Genomic DNA, 21,628 nt, shown 5'->3' with positions numbered 1-21,628 from the left:
GGGGTTGGGGAGGGTGGCACAGGGCACTCCAGGGGCAGATCTCAGTTGCCCACCTTGCGGCCCTGCTGGAGCCTGTGGGAGAGGTTGGGTCAGAGCTCCTCAGCCGGGGCTGGAGGCACATGGCCTGATGCAACGACTCAGGACTAGGGAGACCCACATCCCAGAGAGTCCCGACTCTGGGGCTTTGGCCAGGTAATACCCGAAGCCCATTGCCAGACAGTGGAACTAGTATTTGTTGGACCCTTTATGTACTCCAGTGGAGGTGGACACAGCCTGTGACCCAGCGGGAGAGTTCGTCACAGGAGGGGACAGACAGCCGCAGGGTGGGAGCAGCTACCAAAAGGGGGCACCAGGACAGAGAGGGCCTGTCACACCCTCGCCAGACCACTAGGTGGGAGCTGTGGGCAAAGATCCCTTCCCTGGCCCCGAATCTCGGGCACTGTGTGTCTGGGCAGCGACTGGGGTAGTACGGAGAGCCTGGAGCACTGGGCTTGGGGCAAGATTTGAGGCCTGAATCAGAGGCTGTGAACCAAAGTCAGGCCATGGGTTAAAGCAAATGCTGACAAGTTTACTGTCCGGTATAGGTACTTGGCAAACTTGTCACTAGTGTACTAGGCACTAGAGATTTATGTAGATGTAGCTTAGCTGGGACAAATACATTCAATTTAGTGCAAAATAAGATGGTTCGACAAAATAATGAACTGGGTGTTTTGTCCAAGATCTCAGGACCAAGGGGAGGTAACAACCAATGTTGTGAACCATGTAAGGTGGTACATGTCAGCTGTTTGTCTCAGGCTATTACTCTCGGGGAACTTCGCCGTCACCCTTTGTGTGGCCTAGGGTATAGCAGCGATCCTGTTGCTGACTGAGCTGCTCCTTGCCACGGGGCACTCGTGTCAGTGAGCCTGTAACCACGGAGCCAGGGTGCTAGGACTGTGCCTTCAGGGCAATAAACCTGGCCGAGGGATTTTGTCACTGGACCGTGCTGTGGTCTTTCTTTATAAGTAGCATTCCGGTCTTATAAATTCACATCCTGCCTTGTCTGCTGTTAGTGTTGATAACACTGGAGCTCCAAGAACAGATGTTCTGGGCTGATCTAGGTTGGGACCTCCAGGCACTGCCTTAATGCCTTGCAGCTGACATTGAGGGGAGCTGGGGAAGGTGGCGTGTCCAGATAGGTCACAGCAGGAAATCGTGGCACGGTCCGTGGCTGACGTGCTGTCCCTCCTGTGTGGCGTTCCCCAGCTTTCCGAGCCAGGTTGTGCTCTGTGCCCAGCCTTGCCCAGGATGGGATGAAGGTTCAGCCCATGGGATAGCACTGTCAGGCCAGAACTACTCCCAGAATTACTCCCAGACCCCTGAGCCCTGCTGCACGATCCCGGCTTCGTCTTAAGCAACTGCAGCCATGGGTGAAATCCCCCCCATCCCCCCCCCCCGGTGGCTGGGCTCCCACCAGCATCGGCACAACGGTTTATTGACCAACTACTTGTCCCCACCCCCTGCTGCCCTCTCTGGCGCTTATAGAGAGCAGCAGGTGCGGGTGCCCGGAGCTCACTCTCCTCCCAGCTCTGCAGGAATCCAGGTGGGCACACGCCAGCCCGGTGCTGCACCCCACGGAGCGCCAGTCTCCATTGACCAGCTCTGCCCCGCAGCACGGCTGTTCTCCCTGCAGCCCCCGCTGGGCAGGGGGCTGTTCGTACAGCTGGGGCCACCACCGAACTTGCTGCTCAAGGGGCTGCCATGGGGACCCGGGGAGCTCGGGGGGAAGGTGGATCTGGGCAGGGCTGGGATGCTGCCCTCAGGCGACAGGCCAGGCTTGGAGTCCGGGGCAGCCTAAGCGCAGGGGGATCTGCTACCCAGGGGCTCTGGGGGTGTTTGGCTCCGGCCCAGCAGCGCCCCCTCCTGGGGGTGGCAGGCCGGCTGTGACGGGCGCGTGTCCCCACAGGGCCGAGTGAGAGGAAGATGCTGCTGCTGTCGCGGGTCGTGTGGCTCTCAGTGCTCTGCGCCGTCACACTCGGTGAGTTCAGATCCCCCAGGCTGGGGGTGGGGGGCAAGGTTGGGAACCCTGAAGCCGCTGAGAATGGAGCGAGGGGGTAAATCCAGGCGTGGGAAATTAATGATGGAGTCACCCATCAAACCCGCCCCCTGGCCCAGCGCCTGGGGCTGGACCTGCCCCTGCAGAGCCAGAGATGCCCCTCGGCTCCGGTCTGGCCCATCCCTTCATGAGGCCGGGCTAAGTCACCCCTGCCGCCTGTTCCCCAGATCCCTAGTGTTCATTGGCCCAACGGACAAGGCCCCTGGCCCTGCCCACAGGGAGCCGATCCCAGAGTGTCCCGTCCCCCCCCCGCGCAGGCCATGTCCCCTGCCAGCCCAGCGCCATCCGAACTGCCCTGGGGCACCCAAGAGCCAGAAAGTGCCAGCACCCAGCATGCAGAGGGGCAGCGAGCTGAGGCAGTCTGGAGAGGGCAGGGGAAAGGGGCCTGGGGAGGGGGAGAGCAGGGATGGGGCGTGGGGAAAGTAACAACTCTAGCTGCCCTCCAGCTCCCACCAATGCCCGCTAGCAGGATTCCCCATTAGCAGGTTTTGTGCTGGGAATGTCCCTGCAGCCTAGACGTCGCCCCCTGGATCGGAGCAGGGCCCATCTACCCTGGTGCCCCGGCTCCAGCAGCGGCCAGTGCCAGATGCTCCAGAGGGAGGCGCTAGACACCCCCTAGTGGCCCATGATGGAATAACCCAGCCACAGGGGAATTTCCTTCCTATTCCCCCCAGGTAGCGGCCCCGAGCCCTGGGGCGGGAACCCATCCAGTCCCACCCACTGTGACGCTGGCTGTCCTCGTTCTCCATAGAAACCTCTGATCCGTTGCTGGATCCTGCTCTTGGCCCAGTGACAGCCAGTGGCAGGGAGTTCCCCAGGTTGATTGTGCCCAGTGAGCCTTTTCTCAGGGTCAGATGTTCTGACCTTCCAGTTTCTGGGGCGCTGGACTCCATCCTGTTCGTCCCATCTCTGAAGGGACCAGGCCGAGGGGCAGCGGGGTCAACAGTGGGAGATCAGAAGGATCAGGGGCCTCCCAGATGGAGAGAGAGTGGAAAGGCTGCGAGCGGAGGGAACAGGTCGTAGGGATGCAAATGACCAGAGGGGTCAGAGAAGACAGACGGGTGCTGAGCCGCACACCCTGGGCAGGAGCTTCCCCAGTCCCACCATGGTCTCCAGCCCAGGCCTTGCTTGGCCTCCCTCCAGCCTGGCCTGGCTCCCCGTTCACCCCTTTGCTGCCAGCAGTGGGTGCTACTGCGGGGCGAGCAGGCTCCCGGCCAGGCCTCTCTCCAGCCCCATCACATTTAACGCAGGGTTGCGCGTCCCCCCTGCGCCGTGCATGGCCTTTGCTGGCCCCCACCCCCCACCCCATTGCCGCGGCCCTGACCCCACTCAGCGCACCAGCTCTGGGCCCGATCCTGCTGCGTGGGCTGGGGCAGGTGGGGGCACCCACATTAATCCAGTCCTTTCTCCCCTCCCCCGCATGGCACAGGCTGCCCCACCATCGTCTCCCGCTCCCAGTGGGGGGGCCGGACCCCAAGAAACAGGGTCTCGCTGAGGACCCCAGTGCAGTATGTCGTCCTCCACCACACGGCAGGGAATCGCTGCTTCACATTGGCCTCCTGCAGCCAGCAGGTCAAGGGCATCCAGAATTACCACATGGACAAGAGGGGCTGGGACAACATTGGCTACAAGTGAGTGCGGGTGGGGTGGGGTGGGGGCCTTCCCATAGTTATGGGCAGACTCAGGGCCGCTGCCCCCAAGCAGCCACATGGGGGCAGCAGAGACCACACTCAGGGGTAGAGGGGACTTGTCCACAGTAGAGATTTGATTTTTATGTTTAATATTTTGGGGCTGAAAAGGGGGTATTGGGGGAGGGGTGCACCCAGAGTCTCTGCTGTGGGGGAGGGGGAGTTAGGAGGCATAGAGCCCCTGGCAGGGAGAGACTGGGGGGGCTGAGGGAGCCCCTGAAGAGAGGGGGATGGGAAAGGGGGCAGTCAAGGAGATCGTGGGGGGATGGAGGGCCGGAGGGAGCTCCTGGGTTGTATCAAGATGCCCCTGCTGGTCTGTGACACCGCCCTGTGCTGGCGTTATCGACGCGTTTCCCTGGAGCCAGCCTGACGCCCCGGGACTAAAACCTGGCCAGAGATTTTACTCCATGAAATTTTTTGAGACGGTGTCGTCGGGAGATGGAAACCCAGCTGGGAATTTCCCGTGGGGCGGCAGGTCCTAGCGCTGTTCTCCTGCCCCAGATCTGGGTCCGCTACAGACCTCGCTTGCCCCCCAGCTGTGTCCAGGCAGAGGCCAGGGCTGCTTGCATAAGGGGTGTTACACATAACACCACCTAATGGCCAAACAGTGCAATACAGGTGAGCCCTCCCAGTCCAGTCCCTTTCCACAGTGGGTCTTTAGCTGCATGGCTGGATTGAGCTTCTAGCTCCGAGGGTCCCAGGTTCAAACCCGGGCAGGGCCAGCATTGACACTGGGGGAGCTGCCGAGAATGATGGGGAAGGGAGGGTGCGACTGACGTGCCTGTGCGGGTCTCACACTGCGCTCTGCCTGCAGCTTCCTGATCGGCGAGGACGGCAGAGTCTACGAGGGCAGAGGCTGGAGCACCAGGGGGGCCCATGCCAAGAACTGGAACCAGAAATCACTGGGATTCAGTTTCCTGGGCAACTTCTCCAGTACGTGGATCCCGTCTGTACAGATTTCCCCAGCTAGGCCCCGAGGGGAGCTGGGAATCCCTCCTGCCAGGCTCCTGCCCACAGCGGCTCTCCCCTGCTGACCTGATGCCCAGGGCGGGGGGTTCTGCCGCAGGGACCATCTCCGGGTGACCTAGGAATTGGTAACTAATGACGAGGGGTCACTGCTGTAGAGCGACCTGGCTGGCTGCGAGCAAACAAGGTGGGATTTTAATCCAGCCAAGTGGAAGGGCCGAGATCGGGCCCAAGACCTACGGCCTGGAGCCTGGAAACCAGCGACCCAGAAAGGATCTAGGGCCAGGGAAAGCAGCTGAGCAGGAGCAGCCCGTAGGACCCTGGAACTGTAGTGACCTTTGGCTGTACAGGGAGGGGGAGAGCGAGTAGGAGCAGGTGGGGGAGTCACCTGTGTACGGCATCACGGGGCCCATCGCTGGATCCCCTGGCTGGCTCTGGTGGCCAAGGGGAGTTTGCTCCACTGGCTAATCACCCTCCCTGTTCGACATTTGGGCTGGGGACCATGTCTGGCTTCAGCTCCCGGCCCCTGACCCCTCTTCTGCCTTTCTTTGCGCGGCTAACATGCCCACCAGGTCCTGTATTTCCTCCCCCCGTGATCACCTGGATGGGGTGAGCTCTGCCCGTCCCGCCCTGGCAGCCATTTCTCCAGCCCAGGGATTGTGTTTGTGGCTCTTTTCTCCCCCTAGACAATTTTTCCACATCCCTTTTATCATGTGGGCCCCAGAGACAGGCCAAGGATCCAGCATCCGTCTCCACACAGCCGGACACAGGGGGAAAATCCCCTCCCCCTCATTTCCCTGATCTCATGAGCCCTGCGTGTCCCCATATCACCCTGGGAGCTAGGCTGTTGCTTGTCCATTGTGACCCCTAGATCCTGCCCAGAGCCCGGCTCTTCAGGTGCAGCCCCCAGGCTGGAGGTGGGGCCTGCATCCCTCGAGCTGTGATTGTCCGTGGGTCTGGATAAAATGCATTTAGTTTGCCTGGGCCCAGTGCACGCTGTAGGACAGCCCTGGCCTCACCGGGCAGAGAGAGCCTGAGCTGGGCACTCGCAGGAGGGCTGCAGCTGGGGACGCTGGGCACCCGGTGCCCCCTCCCAGCTGAGAGCTTGGGGCGGGGGATGGGATTCAGGGAGAGATCTGCCCCTGGGCTAACCCAGCTGGCCTCACCGCCATCCCGCTGGGCTCCGCCGCAGTCGAGCTCCCCGTGCGAGGGGCACCAGGCTGGGGCACGGGACGAGGAAATGCAGCAGGTGGTGTTGGATCATATTAAAGAAGTTCTGTATTAAAATCACAAATGAGTTTGATTCCCCATAGTTTCAATTCCAGGGTATTACTAATTAAGAGGTCTCTTGGTTTTTGGTGCTGTTTCTCTCCCTCTATGTGTGAAACTTGCAAGCTGCTAATTGCGTTAGTACATTCTAAGACAGAGTCTGTTCTCAAAGCAATTCACACAGAGAGAGACTCAAAGCAATACTCTGTAACAACAGAAACAGCACCCAGAGACTCCCCGCCCTTTTGTTGTATTAACAATTGTGATTAAAATAGAGATAGAGGATGTATGTGGATGGATGCTTGGTGTGGATAATAACTGAATGATCAGGGAGGTGCCAGCCTAAGAATCCAGTGTCCATCGGCTGAAGAAGGCGTCAAGTGGAAATAACCAGAGGACCCCCGGAGGGCAGACTGGAATCCACCCAACAGCCTCAAGAATGGGAGAACCAAAGAACAAGATAACTTCTTGGAGCCGTCAGGAATGTGCTATCTGCTGATTGATTCAGCAACAGCATGATGAAGCAATTCCCATAGAGTGGCATAGGAAGAAATTCCTATAAAAATAGACTCTAAAAAGTGAGAACTTTGGGGTCTGATTCTGCAAACCAACTTCCAGGAGCATCAGATGAGCATCTGACAAGGCCCTGCTCCCTCCTCATGTCCAGGCCACCTGGCCAGTGGCTTGGCATGAGCAACTCTAAGGCTGGTAACTATGATAACAACCTTGCAGAACCTGTGTGTGTGTGTTTGTAGGAATGAATGTGTGAATAAATATGAGATTGAATGGAATGTTATAGCTGTAACTAACTGCTTACTATGATTCTTTCTGTATTCACAATAAATGTGGTATTTTGCCTTTTTCCCTTTAATAAGATCCTGCTGGTTTTTAATTTATTGGTACAACAGTGGGAGGTTGCATTACCCAGCGCAATACAGGGCGGAGGGGGGAGTGACATTGACACGGCCAATTGAGAGCATGGGCAGAGGGGGGGTTATTTATTCAGGCCACAGTCACATCCCCTGAGCAGAGAGGGGCCAGGGGCCAGGGGTCAGGGCCCAGGGTGAGATTAACAAGGGGTTACTCTATCCTACAGGGAGAGTCCCCAGCGCTGCTGCCCTGAACGCTGCCAGGCGCCTGATCCAATGCGCCGTCTCCAGGGGTTTCCTGAGCCGCAGCTACACCCTGAAGGGGCATCGCAACGTGAACCCAACCAGCTGCCCCGGGGACAGCCTCTACAGGGTCATCAGCCAGTGGCCCAGGTTCAAAGCCTGAGTCCCTGCAGCCTCGGGGCAGCCCCTGCGCCCATTGCTGACCCCATCCGCAGCTTCTGCCTGTTCGAGCAGCACCTCCGCCCCCCAGCAGGGGGCAGCCCCCCGCTTCTCACCTGCCGGCCTGGGAAGGACCCGTTGGGTGGTTCGCACAATCCTGCAAAGGGGTTTTAATTCAAGTGTAGTTTGCCTTTAACCCAGCGCCCCGGCAGCTTAGCGCTTGCTTTGCTTGGGAGCTACTGGGCAGTGACAATAAACCAGCTTCTAGCACATGAAAAGTTGAAGTGCTGCGAATCATTTCATCTCCTGTTAAATCATAAGCACCCCCCAGCCGCTGGGCTGGGCTGGGAGAGCTCAGAGGGTGTGATTATGGTCTGTCAGATCTGCACTAAGAGGCCCCACTGTGCTAGGTGCTGGACACACAGAGCATGAGACAGACAATCCATGCCCTAAAGAGCTCCCAGTCTAACTAGACCAAGGGTGGGAGAGGAAACTGAGGCATGGGTGGGGAAAAGGGATTTGCCCAAGCTCGCAGTCAGTCAGCCCCATGGCTGCAATCCACTGCTCTGCCCACTGGCCTGTGCTGCCTCTCAGTCCAACTGTAAGACAAATAAGGGGGGGAAGATTAAATAAGGGGGTAAGACAAATAAGGGGGGGAAACCCTCGTCCTTTAGTTCCCAAGGGCGCTTCTCTCGCCTCTGCCCTCACTAAACTGACGCTCACCGCTCGCGACTGTGAGTGGCCGTGGGAGCAGAATCCTGGAAGCTCCCCACACGTGAGGGACAGTGTCCTGCGGCTCTGCATCGTGCATGAATTGGAGAACTGGGAGGGGAGAGCGCTTCCCGTGGGGCAAAGTGTGATGGGTGTTGGCCAATTCAACATAGGGCCTTTAGCATGGACGGCCAAACATTCCCCATGTGGCAGCGTCTGGTGAATTGTTCAGGAGTGTTCTCCTGTCCGCCGACAGCTTACTCAGGTCACACAACCCCCACCCCTCCTCCCCCCCGAGGGCTTTTCATGGTGCTTCATTTGTCCAATCCTTTCTTCGATGGAGGCTCGCGCAGTGTCCCCCGATGGAGTCGCGCCCCCCTCCGAGCCTGGCCTGCAAGGCCTCTTGCCTGGCGACATTACCCCATGCTGGGCCCTCTGCCCAGGCCCCCCCCAGCTCTCCTCAGCCGCTCGCCGCGCTCGGCTGCAGGGCCCGTGTGGCATGGCCAGCGCCTGCTGTCCCAGCTCTGGGCCCGCGGCTCCCGCTGCAGCTCGGCCCTGGCTCCCCCGGCTCCAGGCCAGCTCAGCCCCCCTGGCTCTGCTCTGCCCCCAGCCCAGCTGCGCTCCCCTTAGCTCTGCCCTGCCCTGCCTCAGGCAGCCCCAGCTCACACAGAGGATGGGGCCCCGGGCGCCTGACTCTCTCACTGGCCTGCTGGCCTGTCAATCGGGAAGGCAAGGTCGTTGGCTGCTCCCCATTGGCCCTGGGCACTGTCAATCCCAGGATCGTGATTTCTCTTCGGCCCTTCCCCTTTCTCCTGGCGTTGGGACAGGGCAGCCAGAGCCCCAGTGAGTGTCGGTGAGGGGCCAGCAGCCCCTGACACATGGGCAGGGGGTTCCTCTGGGTTTCACCGCACACTCGCTGGCCCCCAGCCCCGAATGGGCGAGACGAGCCCAGAGCATGAGGGCAGAGGCTGGCACGGCCCAAGAACCCGTCAGAGCCTTCAGCCTCGCTGGCGCCAGCCCGCAAAGGAAACCACTTCCCCAGCCCCACCCCGTTTAGCCAGCCTCAGTAGCACCCTGCGTCGGTGCTGCCCCCCTGTGGGGACGCATGGGCAGCAGCGCCCCTGGTGCTGCAGTGAATAAATGGGGGTGTTGGGGTGACCAGCTGCTCGGCTGCCCCCGTCAGGGCAAGAAATGAAATGAGCGAATGGAGCAACAACCTGGGGCGCGTCCCGTTGCGCTGGGAGCCCCAGCGATTGGCAGGATCCGAGCAGGGCGTCCCGTCGCTAGGATTTTGTGTCACGGAGAGGACACTACCCAGCAGAAGCTCACACTAGAAGGGTCTGAACTTTGATAGAGTGTGACTGTAACCACTAGAAACCGCCCCCACCCCCACCCCCACCCCCACCGAGCCAAAAATAGAACCCCGGCATCCGGGACCCCAGGCCTCCCTCCTAACAACTGCCCTAAACCCCCACTCCCCTCCCAGAGCTGGGACTGCAACCCAGGAGTCCTGGTTCCCAGCCCCACACATGGTTTCCCATTGCTTTGAGCCAGGATCAGTCAGGGGCCATTCTAACACTGGCTGCACTCGCTTGGGGGCAAAGCTCGGCAGGTCCCAGCAGCAACCGTGTGGCAGATCCACGCTTCTGTGGCACTGCCGTGCCAGCCTGGCCTGGGATCTGCCGGCTGCATTGGAGCGGCTGCGCGCGGTCTCTGGTTAGGAGGTGGAATCTGGGGGCTTGGCTACGGAGCCCAGCCACAGCCATCAGGCTCCAGGCCCAGGTCTGGAGTTTAGATCTCAGCTGGGCCTCGAGCGCCTACTGATCTCCCATTCCGGTGTCATTTCCAGTCTGCTCCGCTGGCCCCTCTCCCAGGCACGTGGCAGTGCCAGTGCAGGGCAGCGATAGTCATTCCTCCGAGCCTTCCCTGCCCCGACTGTGTGACCCAGGACTTCAGGCAGTGGCAGGGGAGCCAGGACTCTTGGGTTCTACTCCCAGCTCCGCCACTGGCTTTTTGCTCCTATGTGCCTCAGTTTCCCCTCTGCCCGATGGAGGCTAACGCTCCTGGCCTGGGTGCAACGCTGCAGGCGCTGCGTGTCTGAGCCGAGCAATGTCGACGCGGGGGTTACGCCGGCCTGGCTAGAGCTGTGTAATGACTGTGGTGGATGGTTTCCCCCTGTGGACCAGCCTTTCCCAGCACCCCGCAGGGACTAGGCGCACTCGATCGGCTGCAAAATCCGTTTCCAAGAGACGCTTTTGTGCAAAAGATCAGAGGAGCTGATCCCCATGTGAGTCTTCGTGCCACGAATTCAGGGTAGGGCCTTAGCTAACCTTTGACCTTGTCACCTCCAGTGGAGATCAAAGGACAGCTCAGTCTCCTGTCCCTCCCTCTCCTGCCCCAGTAGATCCCTCCCCCTCTCCCTTCAGTCACAGCCTCTCAGGGCTCTGCAGCCCTGGGGTCGTGCTGGCCTATGGGGCCATGGGGCCAACCGGACACAGATCAGGACCCTCCTTCCCTTGGTCAGGCTAAGCCAAAAGGATGGGGTTCTGGGTTACTTGCCTCCAGCCCCAGACACCCCTCCCTTCTCCCAGGGAGCGGCCGCAGACTCCTTCCCTCCAGCCCCTTCTGTTGCCAGCCTCCTGCTTACATAGGCCCCCCCAGCTGAGCCTGCTTCCAGTCATTTCTCCGCTCCCTTCTCCAGGTGCTTCCTGTACAGTCAATTGGGCCTAATTTACCCTGTCAGGGCCAGCGTGGGGAGCACACCCCAACACCCCTCCCGATCACTAGACTCCCCTCCAGAGCTGGGAATAGAACCCAGGAGTCCTGGCTCCCAGCCCTGCCTGCTTTAACCAGTGTACCTCACCCCCCACCCAGACCTGAGAATAGAACCCAGGAGTCCCAGCTCCCTGCTCTCACCACTAGACCAACTCATTTCACCGTGGCCATGGAGCAGCTCTCACCAGGTGTTGACACTGGCCCTGCTGCCCTTGGCTGGGTCCCCCCAGTGACCAGAGGTGACCGTCCAAGCTCCAGATATACCTCTGGGGGATATCAGCTGCCATGGGTCAGCAGAGTGACACTGATTTCCACCAGCTCAGGAGATGGGCCTGGCAAACTCTGTCTTGTGTCTGCCCCAGCTTCTTCCACCTCACCCACCCTCCTCCCCAGCTCGCTAAAAATTCCTGCTATTAAAAGTCGGGTGGAAGATTCCCGGCTCTTCCATTTGTTACAATCAGGCAATTTTTTTCAGTTCATTACAATCAGTCAGTTAAACCCTGACAACAATCAATGGTGGAAATTCACTCAAGGTAAATTGCCTGAGAAGAATCATAGAAGTGTATGACTGGAAGGGACCTCAAGAGGTCATCTAGTCCAGTCCCCTGCACCCAAGGCAGGACTAAGTATTCTAGGCCATCCCTGACAGGTGTTTGTCCAACCTGCTCTTAAAAATCTCCAATGATGGAGATTCCACAACCTCCCTAGGCAATTTATTCCAGTGCTTCACCACCCTGACAGTTAGGAAGTTTTTCCTAATGTCCAACCTAAACCTCCCTTGCTGCAATTGCTTCTTGTCCTGTCTTCAGAAGTTAAGGAGGACAATTTTTCTCCCTCCTCCTTGTAAACAACCTTTTATGTACTTGAAAACTGTTATCATATCCCCTCTCAGTCTTCTCTTCTCCAGACGAAACAAACCCAATTTTTTCAATCTTCCTTCATAGGTCATGTTTTCTAGACCTTTTATCACTTTTGTTGCTTTTCTCTGATTTTCTCCAATTTGTCCACATCTTTCTTGAAATATGGCGCCCAGAACACAATACTCCAGGTGAGGCCTAATCAGCTCTGAGTAGAGCGGAAGAATTACTTCTCGTGTCTTGCTTACAACTCTCCTGCGAATACATCCCAGAATGATGTTTGCTTTTTTTGCAACACTGTTACACTGTTGACTCATAGTTAGCTTGTGGTCCACTATGGCCCCCAGATCCCTTTCCGCAGTACTCCTTTCTAGGCAGTCATTTCCCATTGGTGTGTATCTGACTGTTCCTTCCTAAGTGGAGTACTTTGCATTTGTCCTTATTAAATTTCATCCTATTTACTTCAGACCGTTTCTCCAGTTTGTCCAGATCATTTTGAATTATAATCCTCTCCTCCAAAGCACTTGCAACCCCTCCCAGCTTGGTATCGTCTGCAAACTTTATAAGTGTACTCTCTATTCCATTATCTAAATCACTGATGAAGATATTGAACAGAACCAGACCCAGAACCCAATCCCTGCGGGACCCCACTCATTATGCCCTTCCAGAATGACCGTGAATCACTGATAACTATTATCTGGGAACAGTTTTCCAACCAATTCTATGCCCACCTTACAGTAGCTCCGTCTAGGTTGCATTTCCCTGGTTTGTTTATAAGAAGGTCATGCAAGACAGTATCAAAATTAAAGTCAAGATATACCACATCTACCACTTCCCCCCTATCCACAAGGCTTGTTATCCTGTCAAAGAAAGCTATCAGGTTGGTTTGACATGATTTGCTCTTGACAAATACATGCTGACTGTTACTTAATTATATTCTATATGTTTGCAAATTGATTGCTTAATTATTTGCTCCATTATCTTTCTGGGTACAGAAGTTAAGCTGACTGGTCTGTAATTCTCCACGTTGTCCTTATTTCCCTTTTTGTAGCTGGGCACTATATTTGCCCTTTTGCAGTCGTCTGGAATCTCTCCCATCTTCCATGACTGTTTGAAGACAATTGCTAATGGCTCAGATATCTCCTTGGTCAGCTCCTTGAGTATTCTAGGATGCATTTCATCAGGTCCTGCTGACTTGAAAACATCTAACTTGTCTAAGTAATTTTTAACTTGTTCTTTCCCTATTTTAGCCTCTGGTCCTACCTCATTTTCACTGGCATTCATTAGGTTTGACGTCCAATCACTGCTAACGTTTTTGGTGAAAACTGAAACAAAAAAAGTCATTAAGCACCTCTGCCATTTCCACATTTTCTGTTATTATCCCCCCCTCCACTCCATTGAGTAATGGCCCTACCTTGTCCTTGGTCTTCATCTTGCTTCTAATGTATTTGTAGAATATTTTCTTGTCACCCTTTATGTCTCTAGCTAGTTTACTCTCGTTTTGTGCCTTGGCCTTTCTAATTTTGTCCCTACATACTTCTGTTATTTGTTTATATTCTTCCTTTGTAATTTGACCGAGTTTCCACTTTTTGTAGACTCTTTTTTGGGTTTCAGATCATTGAAGATCTCCTGGGTAAGACAGGGTGGTCTCTTACCATACATTCTATCTTTCCTACACAGTGGGATAGTTTGTTAGTATTGTGCCCTTAATAACGTCTCTTTGAAAAACTGCCAACTCTCTTGAACTGTTTTTCCCTTTAGACTTACATCCCATGGGATCTTACCTACCCAACTCCCTGAGTTTGCTAAAGTCTGCCTTCTGGAAATCCATTATCTTTATTTTTCAGTTTTCCTTCCTACCATTCTTTAGAATCATGAACTCTGTCATCTCATGATCACTTTCACCTAAACTTGCCTTCCACTGTCGCCACCCCATTGCCATCTGGTGCACTGCCTTGTGGGAGATTTATGCAGGGCATTGTGGGACACCAGCCCCCCTCAGGGAACAGAGGGAGCTTCAGGGGCAATTCCTCTGCTCCATCCCCTGATCTGCCCCTTTTGGGCTGTTTTTAGAATCCCCGCAGTTCCACGCTCCCCCCGGCTCGCCGGCAGAGGCCTGGGTTTTGGACGGGCCAGCAGAGTTCCTGTGGCTGGCCTAGAGAGAGGTGAGTCCTCAGTCTTCCACGGGCACGCAGCCGGGAATCTGAGACAACCGAGGCAGGCCCGATGCCCACTCTGACCCCTGCCCGGCAGCTCTGTTCCCTGTGTGCCCGCCAGAGCCAGACCCGCCGGCTCCGCCCACGATCATTTCCGCCCGTCAGCACCACAGGGCGAATCCAGCTCTGACTGGGCAAGGCAGAGCACAGCCTGGCGCAGGCATCCCCACTCTGGAGCTGCACCCCAAAATCCTCAGGAAAGTAAGAACAAAATCCAGGGCTGCCCAAGCTGATCCAAGTCATCTGAGCTTTCGGGGGCCTCCCATTTCCTCTGCAGCCTCCAGGGCTAGAATCTTCCCTTATGAGCTGGGTGCATCCTTGTTATGGGCTGGGTTAAACCCCCATTGATGGTTGGTGGGGGCAAGTGTGTGTGTGTGTGTGTGTGTGTGTGTGTGTGAGACACACCCCGGAAAAAGCTGGAGAGAGTGATTTTGGGTCTGGTGTTAGCTAAAGAGGCCTGTGTATATTCTTGGTCAGAAACAAGGCTGCATCAAAGAAAATCCCAGACTCCATCAATTTCTACTTCCAGCTGGAAGGTCCCCAGGGCCCCGAACTTTGACAAGCCGCTTGACTTCCTTCGTTAAAAAAAGGACAACTCAGGCCCTCCCAGGATCCCAGGAATTCGGGAGTCTGGGGTTTTCAACACCCCGCCCCCCACCCAAATAACAGCACCATGAAACCCATAAGAGTTGGTGACGCGGCCCCCAGCAGGATGGGGCTGAGTCCTCGGTCGCTGGGCACAGGGCTGTGTGCTGGGGGGCTCAGAGCTTTGCTGGGATAACCAGCCGCTGGGGCGAAATGCCAAGCACAGACAGCTCAGATGGGACTTGCTGGCACATCTGGTTTAAATGGCACCTAAGTGGCATCAAGCTCTTGTGCCGGCTTTTGCCATGGTGCGGCACGGAGAGTTTTGCTGAGCACATTGGGATCTGGGGTGGCCTCTTCTCAGTGGGGAATGAGCATGGGGGTGCAGTTCCCTCCTGACTCCACCAGGGGGCGATAGCCCATTGCAGGGCAGGAGTCTTTGGTGACAGCCGCTGAGCCAGCGCATGTGGGTAGGTGGGGGCCATCCGCTAACCCGCCCAGCCTGGCACTAGTGCCCGTCTGGCTAGAGCTGGATCCCCCTGAGTGCTAGGCCCCGATCCAGCCGGGCACCCGTTTCTCCCCACTCTCAGTCCTTTCAGTGCGGGGAAATGAAGAGTTAATCTGGGCTGTGCAGGGGCGGGCCACCGTCTGTTCCCTTATCTCTCCATGTCCTTGGCCCGCACCGGTCAGTGCAGTGCGTCCAGGGTTAACCATTAAGCAGGACTTCCTGTTTGCCGCCAAATGCAGCAGGACCGAACAGGGGAATTAGTAGGGTTGTTAGGGGTCCGGTTTTCAACCAGTATGCCTGGTCGAAAAGGGACCCTGGAGGCTCCGGTCAGCACTGCTGATCGGGCCATTAAAAGTCCTGTCGGTAGTGCAGCAGGCCTAAGGCAGGCTCCCTGCCTTCCCTGGCTCTGCACAGCTTCCAAAAGTGGCCAGCTCCCAAGCAGAGGGGCGGCCAGGGAAGTTCCGCATTGCATCCGCAGCTCCCATTGGCCAGGAACCACGGCCAATGGAAGCTGCATGGGTGAGGTGCAGGCAGTGCGCACTGCGCAGAGCCGCCTGACCACACCTCCACCTAGGACCTGGATATGACGTCCGCTTCTGGGAGCAGCGTGTAGCCAGAGCAGGCAGGGAGCCTGCCTTTGCCCCACTGTGCTGCCAAACAGGAGCCGCCTGATGTAAGTGCTGCCCGCACCCTAAACCCTCTGCCCCAGGTCAGAACCCCCTTCCACAACCTAACTCCCTCCCAGACCCCACAGCCCCTGCCCAGCCCTGAGTCTAGGGTGACCAGATGTCCTAATTTTCTAGGGACAGTCAAATATTGGGGGCTTTTTCTTATGTAGGAGCCTATTACCCCCTACCCCCATCCCAATTTTTCACACTTGCTAGCTGGGCGCCAAACCTGAGCCCCATCCCACACTCAAACTCCCTCCCAGAGCCCACACCCTGAACCCTCTCCTGCACCCCAATCCACTGTCTCAGTCCTGAGCCCCTCCTGTACCCCAAACCCCTCATCCCCAGCCCCACCCTCAGCCGGAGCCCTCACCCCCTTCCACACCCTAACCCCCTGCCCCAGCCCAGAGCCCCTTCCCACACTCTATCTATCATATCTATTCAGGAGACACCATCACAGGGCCTAATAACATCAGCCACACTATCAGAGGCTCGTTCACCTGCACATCCACCAATGTGATATATGCCATCATGTGCCAGCAATGCCCCTCTGCCATGTACATTGGTCAAACTGGACAGTCTCTACGTAAAAGAAGAAATGGACACAAATCAGATGTCAAGAGTTATAACATTCATAAACCAGTCGGAGAACACTTCAATCTCTCTGGTCACGCAATCACAGACATGAAGGTCGCTATCTTACAACAAAAAAACTTCAAATCCAGACTCCAGCGAGAAACTGCTGAATTGGAATTCATTTGCAAATTGGATACTATTAATTTAGGCTTAAATAGAGACTGGGAGTGGCTAAGTCATTATGCAAGGTAGCCTATTTCCCCTTGTTTTTTCCTACTCCCCCCCCCCCTCCGATGTTCTGGTTAAACTTGGATTTATGCTGGAAATGGCCCACCTTGATTGTCATGCACATTGTAGGGAGAGTGGTCACTTTGGATGAGCTATTGCCAGCAGGAGAGTGAGTTTGTGTGTGTGTTGGGGGCGGGGGGTGGTGAGAAAACCTGGATTTGTGCTGGAAATGGCCCACCTTGATTGTCATGCACATTGTAGGGAGAGTGGTCACTTTGGATGAGCTATTACCAGCAGGAGAGTGAGTTTGTGTGTGTATGGGGGTGGGGGGGTGAGAAAACCTGGATTTGTGCTGGAAATGGCCCACCTTGATTTTCATGCACGTTGTAAGGAGAGTGGTCACTTTGGATAGGCTATTACCAGCAGGAGAGTGAGTTTGTGTGTGTGGTTTTTGGAGGGGGGTGAGGGGGTGAGAGAACCTGGATTTGTGCAGGAAATGGCCCACCTTGATTATCATACACATTGTGAAGAGAGTGGTCACTTTGGATGGGCTATTACCAGCAGGAGAGTGAGTTTGTGGGGGGGGGGGGGCGCGGAGGGTGAGAAAACCTGGATTTGTGCTGGAAATGGCCCAACTTGATGATCACTTTAGATAAGCTATTACCAGCAGGAGAGTGGGGTGGGAGGAGGTATTGTTTCATGGTGTCTGTGTATATAATGTCTTCTGCAATTTCCACAGTATGCATCCGATGAAGTGAGCTGTAGCTCACGAAAGCTCATGCTCAGATAAATTGGTTAGTCTCTAAGGTGCCACAAGTACTCCTTTTCTTTTCCCACACTCTGAAGCCCTCATTTTTGGCCCCACCCTGGAGCCTGCACCCCCGGCTGAAGCCCGCATCCCCCTGCACCCAAACCCCCTGCCCCAGCTCAGTGAAAGCGAGTGAGGCTGGGGGAGAGTGAGTGATGGAGGGAGGGGGGCTGGAGTGAGTGGGGGCTGGGGCCTCAGAGAGGGGTGGGGCGGGGCCGCAGGAAGAGGCGGGGTATGGGGTGGGACAAGGATGTTCGGTTTTGTGCAATTACAAAGTTGGCAACCCTAGGATCGAGAAAGAGAAAAAGGAGAAGAAAGACCAATGCAAAGCTGATGGGGGGTGCTTGTCCAGCTGGCACCCACTGGCATCACTGGCCCAGGGACTGGAATCCATAATACCCTATAATAGGGCTTGGAGACATGGAAACAACGCTGCCAGCTGGAGACTGGCAAGCAAATAGAAAGGTGTCAGATTCTGAGATACAGGAAAGTCCATGGTTTTCCCCAGGAATTGAAATTAGGGAGGGTGTTTGAATTTTCAGGGGGGTGAGGGCCGATGAGTGGTGAGACTGTGAGGGTGGACTGTATGGCACCATAGTGAAAACTGAAAAATGTTTCACACTCATTTTATTAGATTTAACTCATGTTTTAAAATCATCACCCAAATTAAAGCTGGCTACTCAAGCACTACATCTACATCCTCCTTGGTTTCTTCTTGTAATTTTGCACAACTCTGTTAATGAACTTCGTGCAGTGTGTTCATCTTTGATGGCTTCTTGTGTGTCTGGTGTGACATTCTATACCTTGGGGGAGTGGCCTGTAACCCCCATACTCCTTATTTATATGCAATTGTGATCTTGCATATAAAGCATGGCATGTAAGGTATCAGGGTAAATGTTATGATCTGCTGAAACCCACTGTTCCATCTAAATATATGTATCATTAATTCATATGAAGTTATGAGATTGCGTTGTATGGTTGTCAGTAAAACATGCTGCAAGTTGGGGAATCAGCCAGATATTAGCTCCCCACAGACAACAGCAAGGAAAGTAATCAATGCCTGGGCAGGTGTCAAAGAGCCATCAACAGCCATTGTCCAGCAAGGGAGCTACAATTCAATGACTCACCTGCATAAGGCCAGACCAGGGGAATTGCTCAATCTTCCCTGGGGACTGAGAAATGCCCACCGGACATGCCTGGACTTGTGTTCTCCAAGCACATGGATTGAGGGCTGCAAGCAACAAAGACACTGAGAAAACTGAAGACTCCAACAGAGGAGACTGGCCCAGGTTTCAAGGGTGAAACCTGTATACTATGAACTGTAATATCCAGGGGGGTGAGAAAAACTACTTAATCTAGATGTTGCCCAGTCTAATAGGGTTGAGAGTTTAGACTGCATGCTTATATTTTATTTTCCTTTGGTAACCAGTCTGACTTTTTACCTACCACTTATAATCACTTAAAATATACCTTTTGTAGTCAATAATTTTGTTTAATTGTTTATCTTTACCAATGAGTTTGCCTGAAATGTTTGTTAAGGGGGTTTGCTCAGGTTTACAAAGGCTGGGCTATATCTGCTTTCCACTGATGAAGTGGTGAACCAGTTAATAAACTTGCACTGCTTGTCTTGAGCAGTGCAAGACAGTATATTCCTGAGGTACAAGGCTGGGAACTGGGGGGATTTGGCTGTGCCTTCCTCTGTGTGATTCAAGAGTGGCTCTGGGAGCATTCATGCAATCTAGCTGGGTGAGGGGTTCCACATGCAGTTATGCTGAGTGATCACAGCACCTGGAGGGGTTTGCTGCTTGTCACTAGCAAAGCATTGTGAGAGACAGCCCAGGCTGGAGAGTTAAGGAGGCATAGCAGTCTCAGGCTTCACCCTGGGGATTTCGTCACAGTGTTGTAGTCAGCAGGATGAAATACACAGCTTGTTGTACTGAGCATGATTTGCACTTCACGCTGTTGCCGGCACCCAGTGCCGAGAGGCTGAACAACAGCTTGAGTTGGTTCGTTACCCGGTGTGCTACACCCAATAATCACAACGGGGTGGAGAAGCAGTAAAGTTTATTTGCAGCTGCAAAATGGTACAGGGAGAATAAAATCTCAAATCCTGCACCCAGAGCAGGAAGTTACACAGGCTTTTATACATCCTTTTTCCCAGCATACTTATCCAATAGCAAGCTGCCCCAAGTATCCATATAGCCAGCCAATCCAGTTCCCAGCTAGTTCCCTGATTCTCTGTATCATTTGTTAAACTATACATAAAGCTGCTTTATTCAGCATTGTTCTTGCATATCTGCCTTGTTTGGCCTTGCTTAGTTTCAGGCAATCTGACTCTGCAACATATTGTTGCAGATCCTCAGCATAACTGCTGTGTGTGCCTCCAGGCGGGTGGGCCAAGGACACTTGGGCCTAGTACGCAGAGCTGCTGCGAGTGCCTCCAGGCGGGAGGGGGGGCCAAGGACACCTGGGCCTAGTGCAAGGGGGCTTCATCGATACTCGTGGTCTTCCATCCCCTCAAGTTACCTAGTGGCCATGCCCCAGTGTCCCCAACAACACACTGGTGTAAAGATTTTAAGTGAGGCTTTAGGTGTGGTGGCTAAGGACAGTCAGGAGGAGGCTACAGCTTTGTTATTTTCTGTTTGCTTATTTTGGGAAAGGGAAGAAGGGACAGAAAAGCAGGAAAATGAGTGAAAGCAGCGAAGCCATTACAAAGTTGGAGTTTTTGGAGTGCAGTCTGCAGAAAAAGAGAGAGAGAGGACCAGAGACTATTGTAACTGAAAGAACTGGAGATAAAAACGAGAAGGGAAGTGAGCAGGAGGAAAGAGAAAGACAGAAGGAGGAAAGAGAAACAGGGCAAAAACACCAACTGGACCTGCTAGAGAAACAGACCCAGAATCCACCAACTCCAGCGATTCCCATCACACCAAAAATCCACAACTGGGACCATTTATGTTTTGCATACAATGAGGCGGACAATATTGCTGAATATCTGACTACTTTTTGAAAGGCTGTGTGCAGTGCATGAAATCCCTGACGCTAAGACAGTTCCTACCCTGATTGCAACCAGTGGTTCTCAAAATGTGGATCGGGACCCCAAAGCGGGTCACAACCCCCTTTGAATGGGGTCGCCAGGGCTGGCTTACACTTGCTGGGGCCCGGGACTGAAGCCCGAGCCCCACTGCCCAGGGCCGAAGCCAAAGCCCGAGAGCTTCAGCCGTGGGTGGCAGGACTCAGGTTGCAGGCCCCCTGCCTGAGGCTGAAGTCCTTGAGCTTCAGCTTTGCCCGCCCCCTCACCCGAAGCAGTGGGGCTCGGGCTTTGCCCCCTCCCCGCACCTGGGAGAGTGGAACTCAGGCAGGCTCGGGCTTCGGTCCCCGCTCCTGGAGTCATGAAGTAATTTTGTTGTCAGAAAGGGGGTCCCAGTGCAATGAAGTTTGAGAACCCCTGTTTCAGACTATTGTAAATTCAAAACCACTGTTTTACAAAGGTTTCAGATTACCCCTGAAATGTACAGAGTTAAATTTAGGACTCTTAAGAGGGATATGTGAACAAAATGAAATATTTGATGGGAAAGTGGGTGAGGGACAAAGGTGTTACAGGCGTTGAAGGAATGTTGGATCTTGTTGCTCAAGAGCATTTCCTAGGCGCATGTAAGGCTGATGTAACCAGTGTCTATGGGACAAAACGGTAAAATCTGGGAGGAAGCAGACAACCAAGAGCTCCTGTTAGTTCCTGTCCTCAACACAGACACCCCCCCCCCACACACACACACACACACACACACGTGATCAAAACCTATGATATTGGTTTTGTGAGATTAGCCTCTGCAGAACCAGATATGGAGCACCTTCAGGTTGTCCAAATTAATCGCAGGGAATACTTGTGGCAGAAGGATACAGGGGCCCAGATCTCTCTGGTGAAGCAGAGTGTGGTCCCAAAGGCTACTATTTACCTGGCCAAATGGCAGAGATTGTGGAGGGTGGGCTTTGTCATCCCAGCCCAGGGCTTTGTCAAGCCTGACCTTAAAAACTTCTAAGGAAGGAGATTCTACCACCTCCCTAGGTAACGCATTCCAGTGTTTCACCACCCTCCTAGTGAAAAATTTTTTCCTAATATCCAACCTAAACCTCCACCACTCATCCAGTCATCCATCTGCTGACCAGACCGGGAGATTCGAGCAGTGTGCTGCTTGCCTGGAGCTAGAATCCAGGATATGACAGAGTGTCTGCCGAGACTGATCAAGATCTTGGACCGCTATCCCTTCCTACTTCTCCACATGGGCACCGATGATACTGCCAAGAATGACCTTGAGCGGGTCACTGAGGACTACGTGGCTCTGGGAAGAAGTATAAAAGGAGTTTGAGGCGCAAGTCATGTTCTTGTCCATCCTCCCTGTTGAAGGAAAA

The 21,628-nt window shown here is 54.7% G+C and overlaps 1 protein-coding gene across 1 annotated transcript; it reads left to right on the top strand.

Moving 5' to 3' along the window:
• The first annotated feature begins 1,962 nt into the window (after nt 1-1,962).
• Nucleotides 1,963-7,293, top strand: LOC141976397 (peptidoglycan-recognition protein SC2-like). Its single transcript, XM_074937384.1, has 4 exons — nt 1,963-2,017; nt 3,525-3,726; nt 4,598-4,716; nt 7,115-7,293. Exons 1-4 carry the CDS (start codon nt 1,963-1,965, stop codon nt 7,291-7,293), a joined length of 555 nt encoding a protein of 184 aa, XP_074793485.1.
• Nucleotides 7,294-21,628: the final 14,335 nt, after the last annotated feature.

This window comes from Natator depressus, chromosome 23 (genome assembly GCF_965152275.1).
Source record: "Natator depressus isolate rNatDep1 chromosome 23, rNatDep2.hap1, whole genome shotgun sequence".
Taxonomy (NCBI): Eukaryota; Metazoa; Chordata; order Testudines; family Cheloniidae; genus Natator; species Natator depressus.
This window is presented reverse-complemented; position numbering and strand designations above follow the sequence as displayed.

What these genes read in the sequence shown, in the direction of transcription:
- LOC141976397 (XM_074937384.1), top strand. Translation starts at nt 1,963, where the DNA reads ATGCTGCTGCTGTCGCGGGTCGTGTGGCTCTCAGTGCTCTGCGCCGTC. An exon ending in GCTCTGCGCCGTCACACTCG is followed by an intron (nt 2,018 to 3,524) that starts GTGAGTTCAGAT and finishes CGCATGGCACAG; the next exon opens with GCTGCCCCACCATCGTCTCC. An exon ending in TTTCCTGGGCAACTTCTCCA is followed by an intron (nt 4,717 to 7,114) that starts GTACGTGGATCC and finishes TCTATCCTACAG; the next exon opens with GGAGAGTCCCCAGCGCTGCT.